At 40.9% G+C, this 18,757-nt stretch overlaps 1 protein-coding gene across 2 annotated transcripts in view; it reads right to left on the bottom strand.

Annotated features, from left to right (window-relative positions):
- Positions 1–2,033: 2,033 nt before the first annotated feature.
- Positions 2,034–18,757, bottom strand: part of COL4A5 (collagen type IV alpha 5 chain) — a 45,699-nt gene continuing 28,975 nt past the window's right edge. The window contains exons 36-49 of one of the 2 annotated variants that reach the window (XM_031056045.1): positions 18,173–18,223; positions 17,230–17,415; positions 14,612–14,620; positions 12,333–12,341; positions 10,842–10,975; positions 10,406–10,478; positions 10,208–10,279; positions 9,728–9,856; positions 9,341–9,439; positions 7,855–8,067; positions 7,341–7,518; positions 6,680–6,794; positions 6,230–6,402; positions 2,034–4,752 (exon numbers count right to left, since the gene is read on the bottom strand). In XM_031056045.1, the coding sequence (XP_030911905.1) occupies positions 4,671–4,752; positions 6,230–6,402; positions 6,680–6,794; positions 7,341–7,518; positions 7,855–8,067; positions 9,341–9,439; positions 9,728–9,856; positions 10,208–10,279; positions 10,406–10,478; positions 10,842–10,975; positions 12,333–12,341; positions 14,612–14,620; positions 17,230–17,415; positions 18,173–18,223 (1,523 nt within the window). In that variant the 3' untranslated portion in view covers positions 2,034–4,670. The remainder of the gene's footprint in view (positions 4,753–6,229; positions 6,403–6,679; positions 6,795–7,340; positions 7,519–7,854; positions 8,068–9,340; positions 9,440–9,727; positions 9,857–10,207; positions 10,280–10,405; positions 10,479–10,841; positions 10,976–12,332; positions 12,342–14,611; positions 14,621–17,229; positions 17,416–18,172; positions 18,224–18,757) is intronic. The other variant, XM_031056046.1, reaches the window with a different exon arrangement.

Here is an 18,757-nt window from a genome sequence, read left to right as displayed (position 1 = left end):
GCCTCTTTAGGTGCTTGAGCTCTCTTGCATCTGAAGGATAGTGAAAGCTCTCAGCTAAAGCCAAAAGGAAAGATAGACTTCCTGACTGAATACAAAGACAGTCACTAGAATATATCTTAAAAGTCTTTGGAAATGCATTGTACAATTCTCATGGCCTATGCATCTCCCCGAGCCCTGTGGTACTGGAGATAACCAAATACTGGGGAGTCAGTCATTCACAGCACGGGAAGAAGGACCTTGTTAGAGGTACCAGTACAATCTGTATTGTATTGTTTTTTATCCCTGCATCCTCTTTTGGCTATAACAAAGTGATTCCTCAAATATATGTATAGAAGTTTCTCCCCTCCTTTGTCCATGCAGAGCTGTGGGAGAGCAGGAGTTCTGAGCTTGCTTTGCATGTCTGAAGATAGAAACTTGTCCCCCTCATCCCCTTTTGCTAAAGAAACACACCAAGTTTTGGTTACTTTGGTTTCTTCTGAGTTAATTTCCAGCTTTTTAAAGCAACATTATTGTTGCAGCCTGAGTGAGTGTGAGGCAAGAGCTCAGCAGGCACCAAAGCCGCTGTTGGCAGAGCAGCCTCAGCCCCCAGAGCCCTTTGTAGGGACAGCAGGTGTCTGCTAATGACCATTTATTGTCACCTTGGCTGAGGCTGTCCTCAGGCACTGCTCTCCTGTCTGCTGCAAAGGGGTAGAGTTAATAATCTTTCTTTCCAAAGCTTGGGAGTTCCAGATACTTACCCTACATTTTAAATGTAGAACACTTAAAGCTCCCCTGAGCTAATCACTGCCTCTGTGTCCCATTAGCAAGTGTCCTTCTTTTTTTCCACTGGACTAACCTGGAAAGACAAAACTATTCCAGTCTCTTGTGCAGTTTTCAGCTTGTGCTTCTAGTGGAAGTAGCCATGACAGTAGAAGTATTGTGTGTCCAGCAGTGCTGGGTAAAACCTTTCTGGGAAGGACCTGTTGAAAACACATAATGCTGCTACAAGTCCTGAATCTATCACAACAGCCCTCCCTCAGGTGTGTCCCAAGGATGGCACAGCGGCACAGTTCAGGCAGCAGGCTGACTACAAAAGTACTGCAGCTGGGTATCAAAGTATATAGAAAATATTTGCAGACCATCAGATTTTAGAGCTTGAGCATTTGTTGCTTGCAAAATCAGTATGTTGTTTTTTTCAAGTTGTAGAATTACTTTTTAAAATAGATCCTTCCTGCATCCTCTGTTGGAAATGGTTACTAGAGAGGAATTGATTTACACAGCAGAGGACAAAATGCTGCAGACTTCAGAGCTTATGTGTGACATCTAGTTCAGGGTACAGAAGTGCTGCTGCACTGCCCTGTGTGCCTGTTGAGGTTGTCCTCAGACTGCAAAAGTGTTTAAGTTTAAATCCCACCCTAGAAATGAATATGATGTTGAAGGAAGCTTTTTCCTCTTTGTAATAGGATTTCTAGAGGGGCTGAAAAGTCTCTGTCTTAAGCAGAACATTTATTTTTTTAACACTAGAACAGTGTAAATACAGCCTAGGCACAAGATTGCTAGATGCTGGTTTTAGGATTAAAACCAGTATTCCTTTAGAAAAATTGCACTTTTTCACTCATCAGTCTGGTTGCAATTTACAGTTCCCCACCTGCAGTACAAGAACTGGGCCTGTGTAGTGGGCAAGGAAGGGTGAGGACCCCCCTCCTGCCGAGCTTTCCTGCAGTGCTCCCTCCTCCAAGCAGGGCCAGCCCCTGCAGTGCTTGCTGTCACAGCTGCTGCCAAAGCCACACGGTGCCCTCGAGTGGCTGCAGCATGTCCCTGACAGCTCAGACCTGCCAGGTGCTTGCTGAGATTAACTAAAATAGCCCAAATCTATGTGATTAATTACGAGAATAAAAACTTGCAAAAACATACCAGACATCAGGAAAAGAGCCTTAACTGGAGCTGAAGTGGTGTCCAGAGCTGCACCGTGTTTAGGTGGTATTGAAAACTGTTTTAAGGATCCAATGGCCAAAGCACTGTTTTCCTTTTTTAATAATAAAGCTGCAAACACAAACTTTTACCTGTAGTTTAATGTTTATATAGTGATGGATAGCACCTAGAGGCCCCAACCAACATTTGAGCCCCCTCAATGTCTCTGCCCCAAGGAGCTTACAGTCTAAGCATCAAGAAGCAGAAGAGAATAAGAACCGTGTTCTCTTTTATAGATCAGTAACTCCGATCCAACACAGGTCAAGTGATTTACCTGCTCTAAGGCACAGAAGGTGTGGTGAGAATTAACCCAATATCTCTTGAATCTCTGCTGCAGATCTCAAAATAAAAGACGTTCCTTCATGTCTAGACTACTTTTCTCTTAGTAAAATGTCACCCCTTTGGAATTCTGTGCCTGAAGCTCTTTAAGGTTCAGGACTCCCTGTCCAGAGCTGCAGGGACAGAAGAGAAAACAGAGCTGTCACAAGCACAGCTGCTTTACATACTTTACTTTTCTCTGGTCATCTCATAGCTTTGGGCCCTGAAGCTGCCACAAGACCAGCAGGTCTGGGTGCTCTGTACCACAGCCAGGAATAGGATCTCCTGTCTTGGTTTTACCTGCTGCAAGAGAAGCCCAGATCATATAAAGAAGCACCAATTATGCACTGGTTTACTAAACATGGTCCACTCTATTCCATACCCCCACATTTAAACACTTTGTGTTGGTAAACACAAGAGGGGTGTTGGTAGGGAAGGCTGGGAGAGCCCTTTCCTTTTGAGAGCTCCTTGGCCTCAGCATCCACTTTTCTGCTGTTTTAGGAATAGGCTGCTATGTTCATTTTAGACTTCTGCAGAGCCAGCAGCAAGGTAAGGGCTAGTGTTTACATGAAGAGACTATTTTATTTCAGCTTTGGTAACTAGTTCCTGACTTGGAGGTAGCAGCAGGTTCAGTTTACTACTACGTGCATCAGCAAACCAAACTAAACTGAGCTGAAAGATACACATTGCTGAATTCCCACTCTCTACCAACAGATATAACTGCAGCTAATGGAAAAAAGACAAAGCTATTATTATTTTGCACTTTAAACTAAAGAACTTCAGTTTCATACTCAGTTGAAAGCTTTAGAAATCAGCACCAATCTCATTGTATATCACTGCCTCTTGCTTAGTCACCAGTCCTATGTCTTTTGTCAAATGTGTAAAACAAGGAGATGTCAGATGCTCCGTGTTTACAGGGACAGCTGGAAGGTAAGAACAGCCATTAGCAGATAAATTACTTAACAGTATTCAATAAACAAATCCACATCACCTGTAGAGAGCAGTGTGTTAATTCACAAGTTAGGTTGTATTGATAGTCGAGGTGGCAATATACAATGAAAATATGAAGGTATTGTCACTTGACAGAGTCCTGCATTGTCAGGGAGCTGTTTATACACAAGGGTAAATGAAACGCTCTGACCATAGAAGCTGAACAGTCATGCATACAAAAGTGATCACTTTTCAGCTATTGCACAAGTAGTGACACTCTTTAGACATACATAGGAGGATTCTTACAAACTGACATCAGAAAGACTGCATGCACCATCTTTCAAGGCCTTATGTGAACTATACATACACAGGAGTTGCTGTATACTGTGAATACATTGTGGATGTGTATAAATTCACATAAGATTAAAAGATAAATTTGTAAATAGGAAGGTTTCCACCCACTTCTGCTTTATTTTATTCAGAAGGTTTCTTAGTGTGTATACTGTTTTGGATAAAACATGTGACACCACTTCAGAGGTGAAGTTTCACGTAAGCATCACCCTAAATGCTTTCGTAACTGGATATTCCCAAAGGACAGGTTTGGTTAAACCAAACTGATTACTAAAATGTGAATGTGACTTGTATTCTTAAAAGAAGGATATAGAATATGGCTAATAATTTCACGTATTTTCACAAGATAAAAAACCCCTTTTCAAGTGGATTGGGTTTTCTAAGCACAAATAAAACCACTGCTAGTAAGGTGTACAACATTTAAAACCCTGATCAAAATTACTTCAGAATAATTGTGCATTCCCCAAATATATCAGGTTGGCAACTGAGGAAGGAAATGAAAAATTAAATGAATAAATTGGCATAAGAGGGGTAAATTCTCTCTGTACCACAAGTTTCATAATAAAATACTGTCTTATCTTTTAATTTTAGATATAAGGATTTTTATATCAGTCTGGTTTGTTTCTAGATGACTGAAAGTTTAGATTAAAAAGGTGTTTACACAATATACACATTTCATTACTTACAAAGAGAAATAAGCTTAAAATTTCATATTAAAAATACAGTAGGGTTAGTAGCACCATGAAAAATGTTTTTCAAAACTGCAGTCTTGTTATTTTAAACATACTCAGTGCGTCGTGTTCTTCTCAATTCTCTTGGTTGATCAAAAAGGTGCCATTTTGGTACAGGGAGAGAAATGAAAAAAATCATCTTCTGATCCTTTGTGAACCTCAAGTGTTCTTTTCTGTTTCCAAGAGGTCAATTCTTTCATCTTAGTGCTGTTGTCAAATACGTACTGAACAACCCTTAGTTTGGCACATGAGTGAGGTACACTTGAATTTGCATGGTTAAAACAGTTTAGATTTGTTTTTTTTCTTTCTGCACAGTAGCACCATTGTTGCAGCTGGAAGACAGCGCATCTTAGGAATTTTCAACTGTTTTATAAAACATTCTCCAAGATGTTACGTCTTCTTCATGCAAACTTGACAACGACTAATCCGTGTCCTCAAGTCTCCAGCTTTCAGTGTCTCAGACTGAGGTTTGCTGACAGACAAAGGAAAGGTTGCATTAGGTTTTTCTTTGTTTACAGTTCAACATCCACTGAATTCACTGTTTAATTTAAAACTTAAGTACGTGAGCAGGGAATGAATCCTGAATTGGAGAGTTTTTCTAAGAGGGCTCATTCTGTCTGTTGCCAGCAGCAGGTGACAGATGCTCAGTTGTGTCAGTGTCCCCAAGGTATGCTAAGCACCTGTTTCAGTCTGGCAGATGATGGAGCACAAACACAACCCAAGGGGAAGGTGAATTGTGTACATTTGAGACTGTATCTGGGTCTGTTTCTGCCCTTTAGTTGAAGGGTACTTTAACAACACGCCAAAAGTACTGCTACAGTCAGAGCTGTATTTAAGTGGTAGCTTTACCAAATAATTTATTTTTATTTTGAAAGGGTAACAAGATGGGAGATTAATGCAATTAGTGTAATATGTGTGCACACAAGTCAAATGCTTAAAACCTTCTTTAAAAAATAGAATGAAGAAGGAAGTTGTTTTAATGGGAGGGACAAAACATTAAAGACAAATCTCAAGGGTGCATGGCAGTTACCAATAGGAAGTTTTCACTCGTGAATTACCAATAATCAGCTACCCAGAAAACTGAAGAGTGATGAATTATCATGTCAAGTACCCTGACTGTAGGTGTTACACAAAGCTAACTTAGAAGCCACCACTGCTCAGAGCATAGTGCCAGCCCTGTGCCACAAAGCTACACTTGTCAATTAGGTGGCAGTGGGAATATTAAGAGTTTTTTTATCAGTACACAAACAGGGCAGAGGCTATTTAATCTATGAAAGGACATGCTTCTTCAGTTCAGAAATTATTTGCTACTCAACTTGAAAGGGATAAAGTTGGAGGGGCTGAGAGATTCCAGCTGAAATGCCAACTACAGAGAAGCTGAGGACACAATGGCCACTGGCTTCCTTGCAGCCAAAATACCATCCTGTTTCCTTCTGCAAAGTGTGGAAGAAAATGCTGGCCATGGAGGGTAGGAAATCTTCATGTAAGATTTTTAAAAACAAGTCATGTGAACCTCTGCCTCAAAAGATTTAAGAAGAGTTGACCTTGCCCTTCACTCCTATCTCTTGTATATCTGTGAATCACCTTTTGAAATATTTGGATTTATTGAAAGGTTTGGCAAGAAAAAAAATCAAACTTGTTCTTTTGGGCTCCAAATATAGTAAACACAGTAGGACTACTTTCCGAGGAGGCACTACAACAAAATGTGAATGAGAGCTGACACAAAAAGAATCTGGCTCCTTGCAAAACAGAATGTGCCCTAGCAAGTTTTCACATAATATTAAAGGCTTACCAAAGAAACACTTGAAAAACTGGTTGTGAGGAGGAAAACAAGCTAAATTATTTCCCTATATCCCTATAAACAAATACCTTTTGATCTTTGGAATAAATTCAGTTTCAAAAGCATTCATCCTGGAATAAAGCTATAGACAAGAAACTGGTTTTCTTACCTGAACATTTCTGACACCTCTACAGTTGCCAGCCAGAAGCTGTAGGAATTGGCATAGTAATTACAGGTGCCCCGGCCATGGCATTCGATGAACGGCGCTGAGCGGAACTCTTCCAAACAGGAGCCAGGAGATGCCAAGGCCTGCCCAGAGCCCTCTGCTCCAGCACTCGTGTGCTAGTGGAGGGAACAAGGACACAAACAAGGATCTTAGGTGTTAAAAACTGAATAGCACAGCAGTCAGCTACTGTTCATTTTTGGCAGAGATAGTGTGGTGTCAGACACCTCCATAAACGTCAGTGACGCTGGGATCTGTGTGCTGTCAGTCCTGGCTACCTTGGTTAGTGGCTGCAGGTAAAATGCCAACCCTTGCAGCTCTTATCAGTGTCCTAAAGCAGCTCAGGACACAGGTGGGCAGGCAGTAGCTGCTTCTGGAGTAAGTGGCAGTTCTTACCATCATGAAAGAGTAACCAATCCAGAGGGAGTCCCAGCCTGGAGGACATGAAGGGATCTGAATGGTCTGGCTGTGGACAGCTATCACCATAGCAGGAGCTTCACACACAACACATCTGGACACGGGAATATCAGAGAAGCACGTGATGTTAAAATATAATAGGAGTATGTTTTATTAAGAATTCTTACACTGAAAAAGAGAGCAAAACTCACCTATTAACCCAGACTTCTATTTCTCATATATTTTGTAACTGCAGTAAGAGTATTTTGGACCTCAAATCTGTTTCTATTTTCACTACATTGGGTAAAATACTGAACCAGTCCCTGAAACAGAAAGTGGAAGCTCAGAGTCCCCAGGTGAGTGCCTTAATCCTAAAGCCAATGGCTTCCATGTTCTCTTTCCTCTCCACAGTGATCTCACACTACTGACTACAGAGATTGCTTGTTTGAGAAAAGCTGTACAGCCTCTTCTTATCACTGCTGCAGGGAGATGAACCTCTGCAGACAATAAATACTTTAAAAACCCCTATTTTTCTAGTCTCTCCCAGAACAAAACATGACAGATTTATCTGTTAATTCCCAAGGTGCATGTTGGAAACACATGTGTAAGATATACTATTTCTCAGACACAAAAGTAGAGCTGCTGGCCTGCTGTGCCTCACCGGCTGATGAAGGGCTGGATGCTTGGCCCAGTCAGTGGCTCCATGCTCATCGGCATCGACTCAGGGGTTGACAGCCAGTAGGAATAGTCATTCCTTGATGCAAAGTTACAAACATTGTTGATGTTGCAGAACATGAAGGGCATGGTGCTGAAACGTCTAAGACAGCTCCCAGCAGTACCTACAGAGTAAGACACATAAGACAGCAAAGTTTTCACATCATTGCTTTTTATAGCAATTCTTTGAGAGCAGTACTTGTGGATCCTTCCTCTCCCTCCTGTGAATGCACAGCAAGGGCCATCAGATTGTCATAGGGGGAAAATACTTCTCCATTTTGGTTTGCATTCCTTCATCCTGAATTACAATCTGCATCCTCTGGAGATAGCAGATCTCATCATGCAATCCTCATTCTCCTCTAAAAATCTCCAAGACTGCTCTGTCTTCAGAGAACCCGAGCACCTGAAGAAGCAGCTACAGCATGTTTCCTCTTAAAGAGAGAGCATACAGAATATCTCACCCAAATCCTGGCCATGTGCTCTCTCATTTCCTTGCACATATAGAAGAGAGAATCCATCATATATTCTTGCTGTTCCCTGTGGACATAGTGGTGTATCCCTGGTCTGGCTGTGCCGAGTTATAAGGAATCCATGAGCAACAGAAGCTGTTCCAGGAGCACCAGGTGGGCCTTGTAAGCCATCAGGACCAGGAGGTCCTTGTATTCCTCGTGAACCTGTTCACAGGAGAGAAACACAACACACAGTGTTGATTAACACCATTACTTGCTCTTTTAGGACCAACACATCTCTGGAAGGTTGTTGGTCTTGTGATTGAGTGCTTCTGTTTTAGGGCACCTGGTATTTGCTAACACTGTCTTCCTGGATTTTTTTTTTCATTTAAGCTTGGTTGAATTAGGGAGATTGCCATAGGTGGTTTTAGCAGGGCAACTTCTCTGTGTTGTAGGGGTATTGTGAAGCTAAATACTCTCAGGGCTGTCAGGCATTATCATAATTTCAGAAAACATGGCAGCCACTGGAATGACTTCAGTCAGCTCCCCACTTCCAAAACATATCTGCATGCAGCTTAAGATAATGTTGAAATATCGTGCTCAAGATCACAAAATAAGAGCCAGAAACAGGGGCAAGTCTTACTCCAGGCCATGCTGTGGTAACACCTGAGCCAAAGCCTATCAAAATGAAAAGCTGCTGCCAGTTTTGGAATAGGTTACTAAAAGTGGAAATAAGCTAGAATAGCCTTGACTGTGAGCAAAAATGAGTCAAATAACTGAGAAACTTATAAGAAATGGCTGTTCTTAACAGCAATATCAGGAAATATAACTACAAATATTTAGACTGTGTTATTCTGCAGTCATTATTTACATTTTTTTACTAAAATAATGCTAACATATTTCATAGAGCTGCTCAGACAAAAAGGAAAAAGAGGTGTTATGGATTTTTAAATTCTTTTTAACAGTTTTAATTCTAATAGTTTTTCTCACAAGTTGCAATAGAGAGCTATTTAATATCTATTACCATTAGAAAATGTTCCCAGTGTCTTGTCTGATTTCTCAAATCCTAGTTCAGTAGTTCTAAGCAATACCCAAATGGCAGTCCAATGTCTGGCTTTAGTGAAACTCTCTTATGAAGTCTATTTTTCCCATTCATAATTTCCAGGCAAAATAAGTATTATTTTACTAATCTCTCTCTTCAGTTTCTTACAATCTTCATTATCTCCTCTGCATCATCTGTGCTGCAAAGGGGATGCCATTAAGCTTGAGTTAAAGGACTTGACAATGTTATTCAGCAATGGCCAGCAATGTGTTGGTGCTGAGAATATTCCAATCTAAGTATGTTCAGGTGTTTGTAGCATTTTTGCATTAAGAAAATCCTAAAATTATGATTTTATCATTATTCCCATGAAGCAAAGATGTTACTTCCCAGTATTAGCCTCCATTCAGAAATGGGAATCTCTTTTTCCAGTGAGTCCTCATAGCATCAGCACCCTACCTGGTTGGCCTGGAAGACCTCTCTCTCCTTTTCGTCCTGCTGGACCATCAAAACCAGGAAGTCCATCTCTCCCTGGGTCGCCAGGAAGACCAATTGGACCTAGAACACACAAAAGCATAGCTGAAATAAAAGCTCTTTAAATCTCACACAGAAATCTTCAAGTTGTCAGTGACTCATCTGTCACTTCTTTCTGACACAAGAGAAGAACAGCCCATTAAACCAGACGTGTATGGTAGAATCCTGTGGTTATCTGTTAACCTGCATTTCTCTCTTGGCCCTTGCTGAGCTCAGTAACTCATCTCTGCACCTTGTGCCATGTCACTGGCACTGCCACCTGCACTCAGACACATTTCTGGCCATGTCCTCTGCAGCCACCTTGGATCATACCTGGCAATCCCTGTGGCCCTGGCAATCCAGGTGGCCCTTTGGAGCCAGGCTGTCCTGGAGGACCTGGGGAACCAGGATCACCTTTGACAACAATGCTTCGTCCAATGGTGCCTGGTAAACCTGGTGGACCTGAGAGAAGGAAGATTGGTGTTAGATAAACCAAGGTGGAAGACAGCATTAGAAACAGTTTCTTTATTTCAAAATCAGCAGCCAAGAGCTCCATTATTGCAAGAAAGAATAAGTGTACATATAGGAAGAAAGGTACTCTTGGTGACCCCCCCTCAGAGGAGTTAATCCATATAGACTGGATACAGAGTATAAAACATATTAGAATTACTTGTAGGGCTAAAAAGTACAGGTTGGAATTATGCTGAAGATCTTGTTCGCTCACTCACTTTGCAGGCTGAGACCAAGTCATCTATGTAACAAATTCTACTGACAGGGAGCAAAAGTGACAGTGCCACTGCCCAGGACTCCTACCTGGTGGGCCTGGCAGTCCCTGGCTGCCTGTGAGGCCAGCGGGTCCTGCAGGTCCAGTGGGACCCTTCATACCTGAAACATCAAATTCACACAGTTACCCAGTGAAAGAACATGCTGTTCTACAGAGTCTGCTGCAGGAATGGCCTAAACAGGCTGTTACTGTGTCTGGAGGTTTTGCTCAGAATGCTGGTTAAATACCTGGGAATCCTGGAACGCCTGGAACCCCGGGGTCACCCTTCATTCCATTCAGACCTGGACGACCAGGATCCCCCTGAAGAGAAGAGCCTCATGTTATTCCCTCATCTCAGCAGCTCCAGAGAGCCAGGATGGAACAAGTGGCTGGGGACAACAAAGCCCACTGGGGCTGTGGAGGGCTGAGACCACGGGGGGCTGGCAGTGAGAGAGGGAACACGAGGCAGCATGGACAGCTCCAGCTCCCATGGGAATGCAGCAGGGACATCCTGCCTAGTACTGAGGGATAGCTGAGGAAAAGATCCTCTTCCTTGCTACAAGACAGGCTGTTAGCTACCACATTTTGGCTTTTATTATGTTAAACTGCATGTTCCACCCAAATATATTCCATTTTCATTTGATTTAAAAATTAACTAGGAGAAAACTCCATTTCTTGTCCTACCTGGCGTCCAGGTGGTCCTTGATCTCCCTTTGGACCAGTCAGGCCAGGTGGACCAGGTGGACCTGGGTTCCCTTTTTCCCCTTTAAGTCCTCCAATGCCTGGTGGCCCTCGTGGACCTTCTGGGCCTGGTGGACCTTAACATTGCAGAACAAATACGCACACATCAGTATATATCATTCATTTTCTCCAAGTTTGTGCCTTCAGTGTTAAAAAAAAAAAAAAAAAGATGTTTTGACTGAACTTCCCAGCTCTACTTCAGTGCTAAATTCAGGGTAAACTAAAAGGAAAACAAGAGGAATTATTTGCACCACCTAAATCAGGAACCAAGGCCCCTCATCTGGCTGATGAAGCAGGTCTTTCCAGAAGGCAGTGCAGCTCACCTGCATTAGCAGCTTACTGGTGACCAAACCAGTGCATTTACCAGGAGCCAAGAAACCCAAAATTAGACAGTACAAATATCCTCTCTGCTGGTCTGCATTACATTCACCATGTCTTAAGTGCTTCCTAACAGCCTGAATTCCTTTTGTAAGCTAGTCTCAACACTAGCACAGTGCAGTGTAAACACTGTAGAGCTGCTTTCTTGTAAGAATTTGACATAACTATTAAGCAGCACACGTGTGCTGTCTTCTGACTGCTGGGCAGCAGGAAGCTTGTCATTCTGCCTTGCCTACATAACCTGAGTTGCAGAAACTTCCTTATGTTGAATGACTCTCTCTGCAACTGATTTTTTAATCTTTAGTAGACTTACACTGTGTAAACCTAATAGAGAAACTGGGCTGGTCTTTAAATATTTTGCCTTTGTTATAGCCAGATTAATCCAAAACAAAGCAGTGGGTATAAAAGAAACTTTGATATCTAGAGAACTCAAAGATGAGACCTCCACCTTTGTCCCACCATCTAAATGGAAGGTAACCAGTATAATTTTTGTGGCAAAATAAACCATAAGCAAGTGCAGCAACAGCTAATAACATTTTACAAGTTAGAGCTCATAATTGGATTAACAAAAGGATTTTTTTGCAGGACAGTGCTATGACATTCTCTCCTGTAATACAAATCTAATATTTATCGGTGTGCTGGACTTTCAGTCCTTCTCAACTTGGAATCTCCTTTGACATCCTCATAGTCTATACCCAATGAATAAATTTGATGATTTGTGTTTCTGCATGCAAATTTGAGTATAGAATTCCTTCCCTTTTTAAATCAACAGCAGTTTTGTACCAGATTTCACACATATCCTGTAGCAGTTTCAGCTACAGAAAGCATCCCATCATGTGAGGATTTTTTGTTTTCATTTTGCTCTTTCATACTGGTCTGGTACTGTACACATGCAAAATAACACCAGGTTACCATCTGGGGCATGCTAATCAAACACACACGGTCTGCAGAGTAACCACAGCCCTTAAAAAGACAATCACAGAGTTACAGAAACATCTGTTTCTCTTACATCAAGTGCAATGCAGTAAAACAAATTGCCCGAGTTAAGAGTCTAACCTGGAGGCCCTGGAAGGATCAGAGTTCACCAAAGCCCAATGATCGATGTTAGAAGGGTCAGACATCACAGTACAAAACAAGATTACTAGTTAGAAATAGTACAGATGACAGCATATACACTACACAACAACCCATTTCACCAGCATATTTTGTATTTACAGTATAATCCACATGCATGCATAAAACCACACATGAATACACAAACAGGTATTTTCAGATACTAGTTATTCTGGTGACTAGGCTCTACTGAAACTAATTTGACACTTCATTTAACAGCAAACTTAAAGCTTCACTAGAGAACATATTATTGCTTTAACATTACAGCTAAGGCCTATAAATGGTTAGTCCTGCTCACAACAGGGTTTGGACTATGCAACCATTTCACTGACAATACTCAGCCTCACAGGGCCTGGAGCTTGGCAAATAGGTAAATTGTGAATTACAGCTTACTCCTGTGCAAAATTCTGCTTTGGGCAGGGGGGAAGTGTAACTAACAGAAGGACTTATCACCACTAATCAGGTATGAGCCTCAACTATCTGTGAATACAATTCCAGGACTGAAAAGTAGGCTTATGTCCTCTTTGAAACTGTAAGCAGGATTGACATGGATCAACATGGCTGCAAATGTTGTAAGCAAAAGCACAGCAGAACTTGCAAATTTAGAATTTGTTGTCTTTACTGCTGACATTATTTTGTCTTGATAAAAATATTTCAAGATGCTAATTTACCTGCTCAAGGTTATATGGAGAATGGCATGTGATAACATCCTTAGAAAAATGATTTAAATGTGCTCTCTCAAAAGATAAGCTGGTTGTCTCTACAATGCTTCTAAGTTAATATATATTTTAGCTCCTGTGCCACTTGCATATTTCATGTCAGTGAAATGATTTAAATATATCAACATATCACCATGCAATTTGCAGCTAAAAACTACAATAAATACACAAGTTTACCTTCACAGCACTATTTCTTACGTATTTGGTAAATTATTTTAAATACTAACTGTAATACATTTGTTAAAAATAATGACATGGACATTTCATTGTTACTGTTAAGTACTTATAAACTATATATCACTGATAGGTCAGTTTTGCTATGATTTATAAATCAGTCCTATACATGTTCATCACTGAATTCTGGCTGATCACAGCCACAGGGTGGAAGAAAACTTGATACAATTGCTCAGTTCCTCTCACCGCCTCACGATGGCAGCTCTCTTTGAAAGTGTGGTTACTGCTTGAGTGACCACAGCTAAATTAAAAGGTAAAGCCATATTTCCTTTTTTTGACATGGCTGCATAAAGATAGGATTCAAACATCAGGGGCTACCACATTTGCTACCTTATAGTGCTTAGGACAGCAGGCTGAAAACTAAAATGTATTCCTTTATTAAATTTTCATGACAGGTCTTTGCTGCCTGAAAGTCATCATAGCAAAACCTAAAGACATCATTATTATTAAATAGATATACCAAGTCATTTTCAGTCTAGACACAGACGTTAAAATCTTCCCAAGTGCCAGTTTGTGCTCCATGCTGATACACTAAGGTTACAATAAATGTCTCAGCAATGTTCTCACCAATTCTATCCCACTGCCCTAGTGCCAGGGAGGGCATGGCTGTGAGCTTTATTTTCATTAAATACTTGTGGAAGGAAGAACTTTCCTCATTTCCTCTAAATGGGCTACTGAAGTAAAACAATGGAAATTAGGATTTCTCTGCACTGCAAACTTTAAAGGCTCTAAGTTGGGAATCTAAAGCATCACCGTTAGTCTATATAAATTTTCCTACCAATACTGTTGGTGTAAAAGAAGCATCTAATTTATTTAAGTCACTTGAGAGTGTCCAAAATCAACAGTAGCAGGTGCTACAAAAATTACTACTTTCACTTGCCCAAGCTGCAACATACAATTATGCAGCAAGTCATGGGAGGACAGCGCAATGTGCTTTTTTAAAAAAAGCTGAAAATCAGAATATATTGTTTCCAACTGCACTGAGGGGAAAAAATGCTAAAAACAAGTTTCACAGCTGGGGACACTATAAAAGCCTTGCAAATCTAGACTCACATGGACTTCCACCATGGGCAGAGCAACTGTGTCCTTTCAATGTCAGTCCCACAACAACATGGAAGAGAGGGCTGAAAGCCAACTCTGACCATTTTTTTCCCACCACAAATTAAAAGGTATGTCTGAAACATGACTCTGCATATCTACATTTAGACACTACAACAGTAATACATTCATTTTCATGCAAAGTTATTATTTTGGAGTTACAGGGCTAACCTGAGGGACCTGGGAGTAGGGGGTCAGAATTCACCAATGTCATCATTAGAACAAGGGGAAAAACATCAAAATTGTTAGAAATATCAACAAACTAACATATTCAACTAAACCTTTCTTTTTAGATTTAGCTCAATATTCCTTTACATACAGTGTGCAAAACACCAAACTATTATTATTTATAGCAAGGAAAACAGACATGTGGAGTAACAGCAGTGTTCTGTTGCCCTGGAAATTGGCTTAATTTCATAATGAATTATTAAATCTATGCCAACACCATCTATCAATGTTTATTTTAGGGGTAACTCAACTGGAGTCAGAGAGCTACCTCATGTTTGACTTCATCTCTTTTACTAATCTTAGAATATACCCAGAAGTCAACAACAAACAGTACACGCAAACAGCTTCTGGTTTTATTTCTGTCCCTGGAAGGGGTAATTTGACAGCCACACAGCTGCTTTTATGAGTAACTGCCTTATGTTGAAATGTTACAAAATCAGCATTCCAACAATAGATTCTGTTATCATCAGAAACAAAAGGCTGGAGTGCTGATTGTACCAGAACTGCAATAATAGTTTGGTTTATCCACATTAGTTCACACGTAACTGAGCAAAACAAATGCTTCACTTTATACATTGCATGCAACAAAAATGGAAATAAGAGAAAGAAAGAGAAAAAGAGAGAGAACATGGCTGAGCAGAACCTCACTGGTTGCTTCCCCTGCTGATAAACCTGCAGAAAATGAGTCCCACCATTGCTCCACCTTCCCAGCTGATCAGAATCAGTAAACACTTGATTTAGGCAGGGAAGTGTGAACAGATGAGCAGCTCCATAAAGCCTCAATGCTATAGCAGAGCAGAGATCTCGGCTGGTACTTCTATTACACCTCAGAGGTTGCTTAGCCTGGTGTACTCTTAAAGACTTTAAAGTTTGGAGATATCCTCTGTAAAAGAAACTTTTAAAAATCAAAGCCTATACTGGTATGGACCAATCAGTGTCCTGGGCCAAAACTTTAATTGCTGCACTACCCTATATACAGAGGAATTAACAGAAAGTCCAAAGCAAACTAGGGCTACAAATATGCTGCAGGGATGCTCCAGTGCCTGGTTAGAACCCCTGGGGCACAGCAGGGAGTCAGTTCCTCCAGGAAAAAGGGTGAAGGCACGCACTCCTCATTCTACCAGCCAAATAGGAAACCAGGGAGACATTGGGACTGGCTGGGGATTATTAATCCATAGGGTGGTTGTTCCACATCAGTCACACACAAAGCAGGTTTAGGATGAAACACAATGGAAGTATTTTTACTGGCACTAAAAGAAAACCTCATTATACTGGCAAACAGCACGCCAGTTCTAAGGTGTTATAGATTAAAACCAATGTTTATAATGACTCATTTTTTAAATACACAGTTACAGTATATGAGCTCATAGCCTACTCTGCAAAAGAAAAAACTCATATTGCCATTGATAATAACATATGATTCAATTCCAGATCTAGAGAAAATATTTTGATAAAATTCCATTCAAATAAACATTATTCGGTGTGACTGCCTCCTCTTGTTTCAAATCAAGCATGAGGAAAATGGGAACCTTTAAATCTTTTCAAGTGTATACTGCAAAGCTAGACTCTCCCTTGATACCCAAAAATCAACAATATCTGTGTTGCAGCTATTTTACAAATGTACTATCTCAAAACTAACTTTCCTCAGAAAAGTCTTTTATTTAAAGAATAACTTGAGGGCAATAAACAAAAATATTACTTCACCATTAATCTGCAAAGGAAAAAAATCCCTGTAATCAACCAATGGCTTGGTTTGAAAGCAGTCTCCTTTAGGGAGAATATCAAGCCTGTTATGTGAGATGAATCTTAGATGTAGCAAAGTACTTTGGACTAAAGATCCAGAACTAAGCTGGAGCTGTGGCAGGTTCATTTAAATTAGATTTTTTCAAGAGCAGTATCTAGATCCAGATAAACATTCTATAACACAAAATAGAAATCAATTTCAAACACAGGCCAGGTAGATGCTCAGCAATGTTAACTCAGTGTAGTGTTTTCTCATTCCCAGAATTAGTTGGTGCAGGAATAAGATGCAAACATGGAATGGAAAGATGAACACGGCACGATGGAGCGTGGAGTCCATGGGAGCCACGATGGAGCAATGACTTGTGTTACATGGCCCGGAGATGAGGAGCAGTGTCCAATCTGACCATGCTGGGATGCTAGTGGGAATTTGATTTTCATGACTCAGAATGATGGGGCTTGTTATGTTTGGTTTTTGTGCACGGTGACGTTTGCTGATGGTGTGACACTGCCAAGGCCACAGGCGTTCAGAGGCTGGATCGTGCTTGTGAGGGATTATTGGGGCAGCATGCGGAGAACCTCCCGCGGGGAAATGCCTTTGATTTTTGCTGCCAGGCATCCGAAATTTAGAGAAACTGAAGCTAGTTTATTTATAGATACTGGGGTTTTTTGGCAACAAAATTCTCTAGTTGCCCATACACCTATGCCATGAGGCTTGACCTTATCCATCCAAATAAATGGAGCCAATTTAAAGGCTGATGACCCACCAGCAAAATATCAAAGTACTGGCAGATGTCCACAGGTATGGATCATGCTCTTACCTGGCCTTCCTGGAACACCTGGTGGGCCAGGGCTACCTTTAGGACCTTCCAGAGGTGGCCCTGGTATTCCTGGTGGACCTGGTGGACCCTGCAGACCAGGGAATCCCTGGAAACCTGGTTCTCCCTTTGGTCCTGGAAGTCCAGGGGGTCCCGGTGGGCCAGGTAACCCCAGTTCTCCTTTTTGCCCTGTAAAAAGTCATGTTTGTGAATACGGTTACAAATTTATATAAAGCCCAAAAGCAAACTTGCAAAGCTGTTTCTCTCTTGCAGAAGGCAAAGTCTGGCCACAACTCCCCCTTATTTGCAGGGTGAGAGAGGGTAAAATTGTCTAACATTCAGAAAAGAGTGATGGCTAATAATCCTTGCAGGAGAAAGTGCTATAGCTTATAACATGTTAAAAAGTCTTCCTAAGTCAGTGATGCTGTAATTCATAAACATCTTTGGAGACTGTAAGCCTACAAATAAGGCTTTCTGTGAAGAAACCTGTCAGTATTAAGACTTCATCCTTTTTTTGAGATGTTGCTGAAAATTAAGACATACTTGCAAAATTTTCAAATGAGCCTGGAAAATTTAGGAGCTTTAATGCTACCAGAGAAGAGCAATGTATCAAATACCTATACTTGCAAAGCAGCTTCATTTGTCATCTGTTGTATGAATGCTTTATTTACTGACACCAATCAGCAAAGTTCCACACAATGCAATAGGCTATTGCTCTGTATGCATTTATTCTGGTTGCATAATTGCTAATTTACAAAATACAGTGGCCAGTAATAAAATGTCTTTATTGCTGTGGTTAATTTAAAACAGTCTGCTGAGGAAAAAAAATTACTTGTAGCTATAGCATTCATTTGTTACAGAAAAAACAACATACCCTTCTTGGTTTTGGTGTGTAAATGTATTTTACACTGAACCTTTTTAACAAAGGACAATAGAAAAGCTTTACCTGACAATCCTGGGAGTCCTGGAGGTCCTGGACGCCCAAAACCTGGTAGACCTGAAAAAAAGATAGATTTAGACAAAAATCAATATTTAGCTTTCAGGTCTGCAGGAATGGGAATATGAGGCTTAGAACAATGAAAGTGCAGTTCATCAAAATAAATGATTCCTTGAGATGACTTGGATTCTCATTCATTCACCAGTCTTCCACAAAGTTGGAGGGTTTGCTATTGAATGCATCCGTAACCCTCATAACTGTTTCCATCCCCTTGCAATCCACATTCTTTCAGATTTTGGGAGTTACTATGTTTGCATTTTTATTTGCAGATCTATCTTTAGAGCAGGGATTACACTGTTTATCCACTGTAACTGAACTGAAGCAATACAGCTACCATGGGATACAGGAACAGGGGCTGATGTTAAAGCCAGGTAATGAAATCCAGGAGAGCTGGCTGAATTTTTGTCCTGTGCTCCCCTGGCAGCTTGCCAGCACCCTTTGTGAGCCACCCAGCAGCCAGGAGCCACAGGAACAGCTTTGAAGGTGTAAGGGCAGTTACAGGAAAGAAAAAATAGAGGAAGCAGGACATGTCAA

The sequence above is a fragment of the Geospiza fortis genome, unplaced genomic scaffold, assembly GCF_000277835.1.
Source record: "Geospiza fortis unplaced genomic scaffold, GeoFor_1.0 scaffold157, whole genome shotgun sequence".
Lineage (NCBI taxonomy): Eukaryota > Metazoa > Chordata > Aves > Passeriformes > Thraupidae > Geospiza > Geospiza fortis.
Note: the sequence above shows the minus strand (reverse complement) of the source record. Positions and strands in the feature narration are given on the sequence as shown.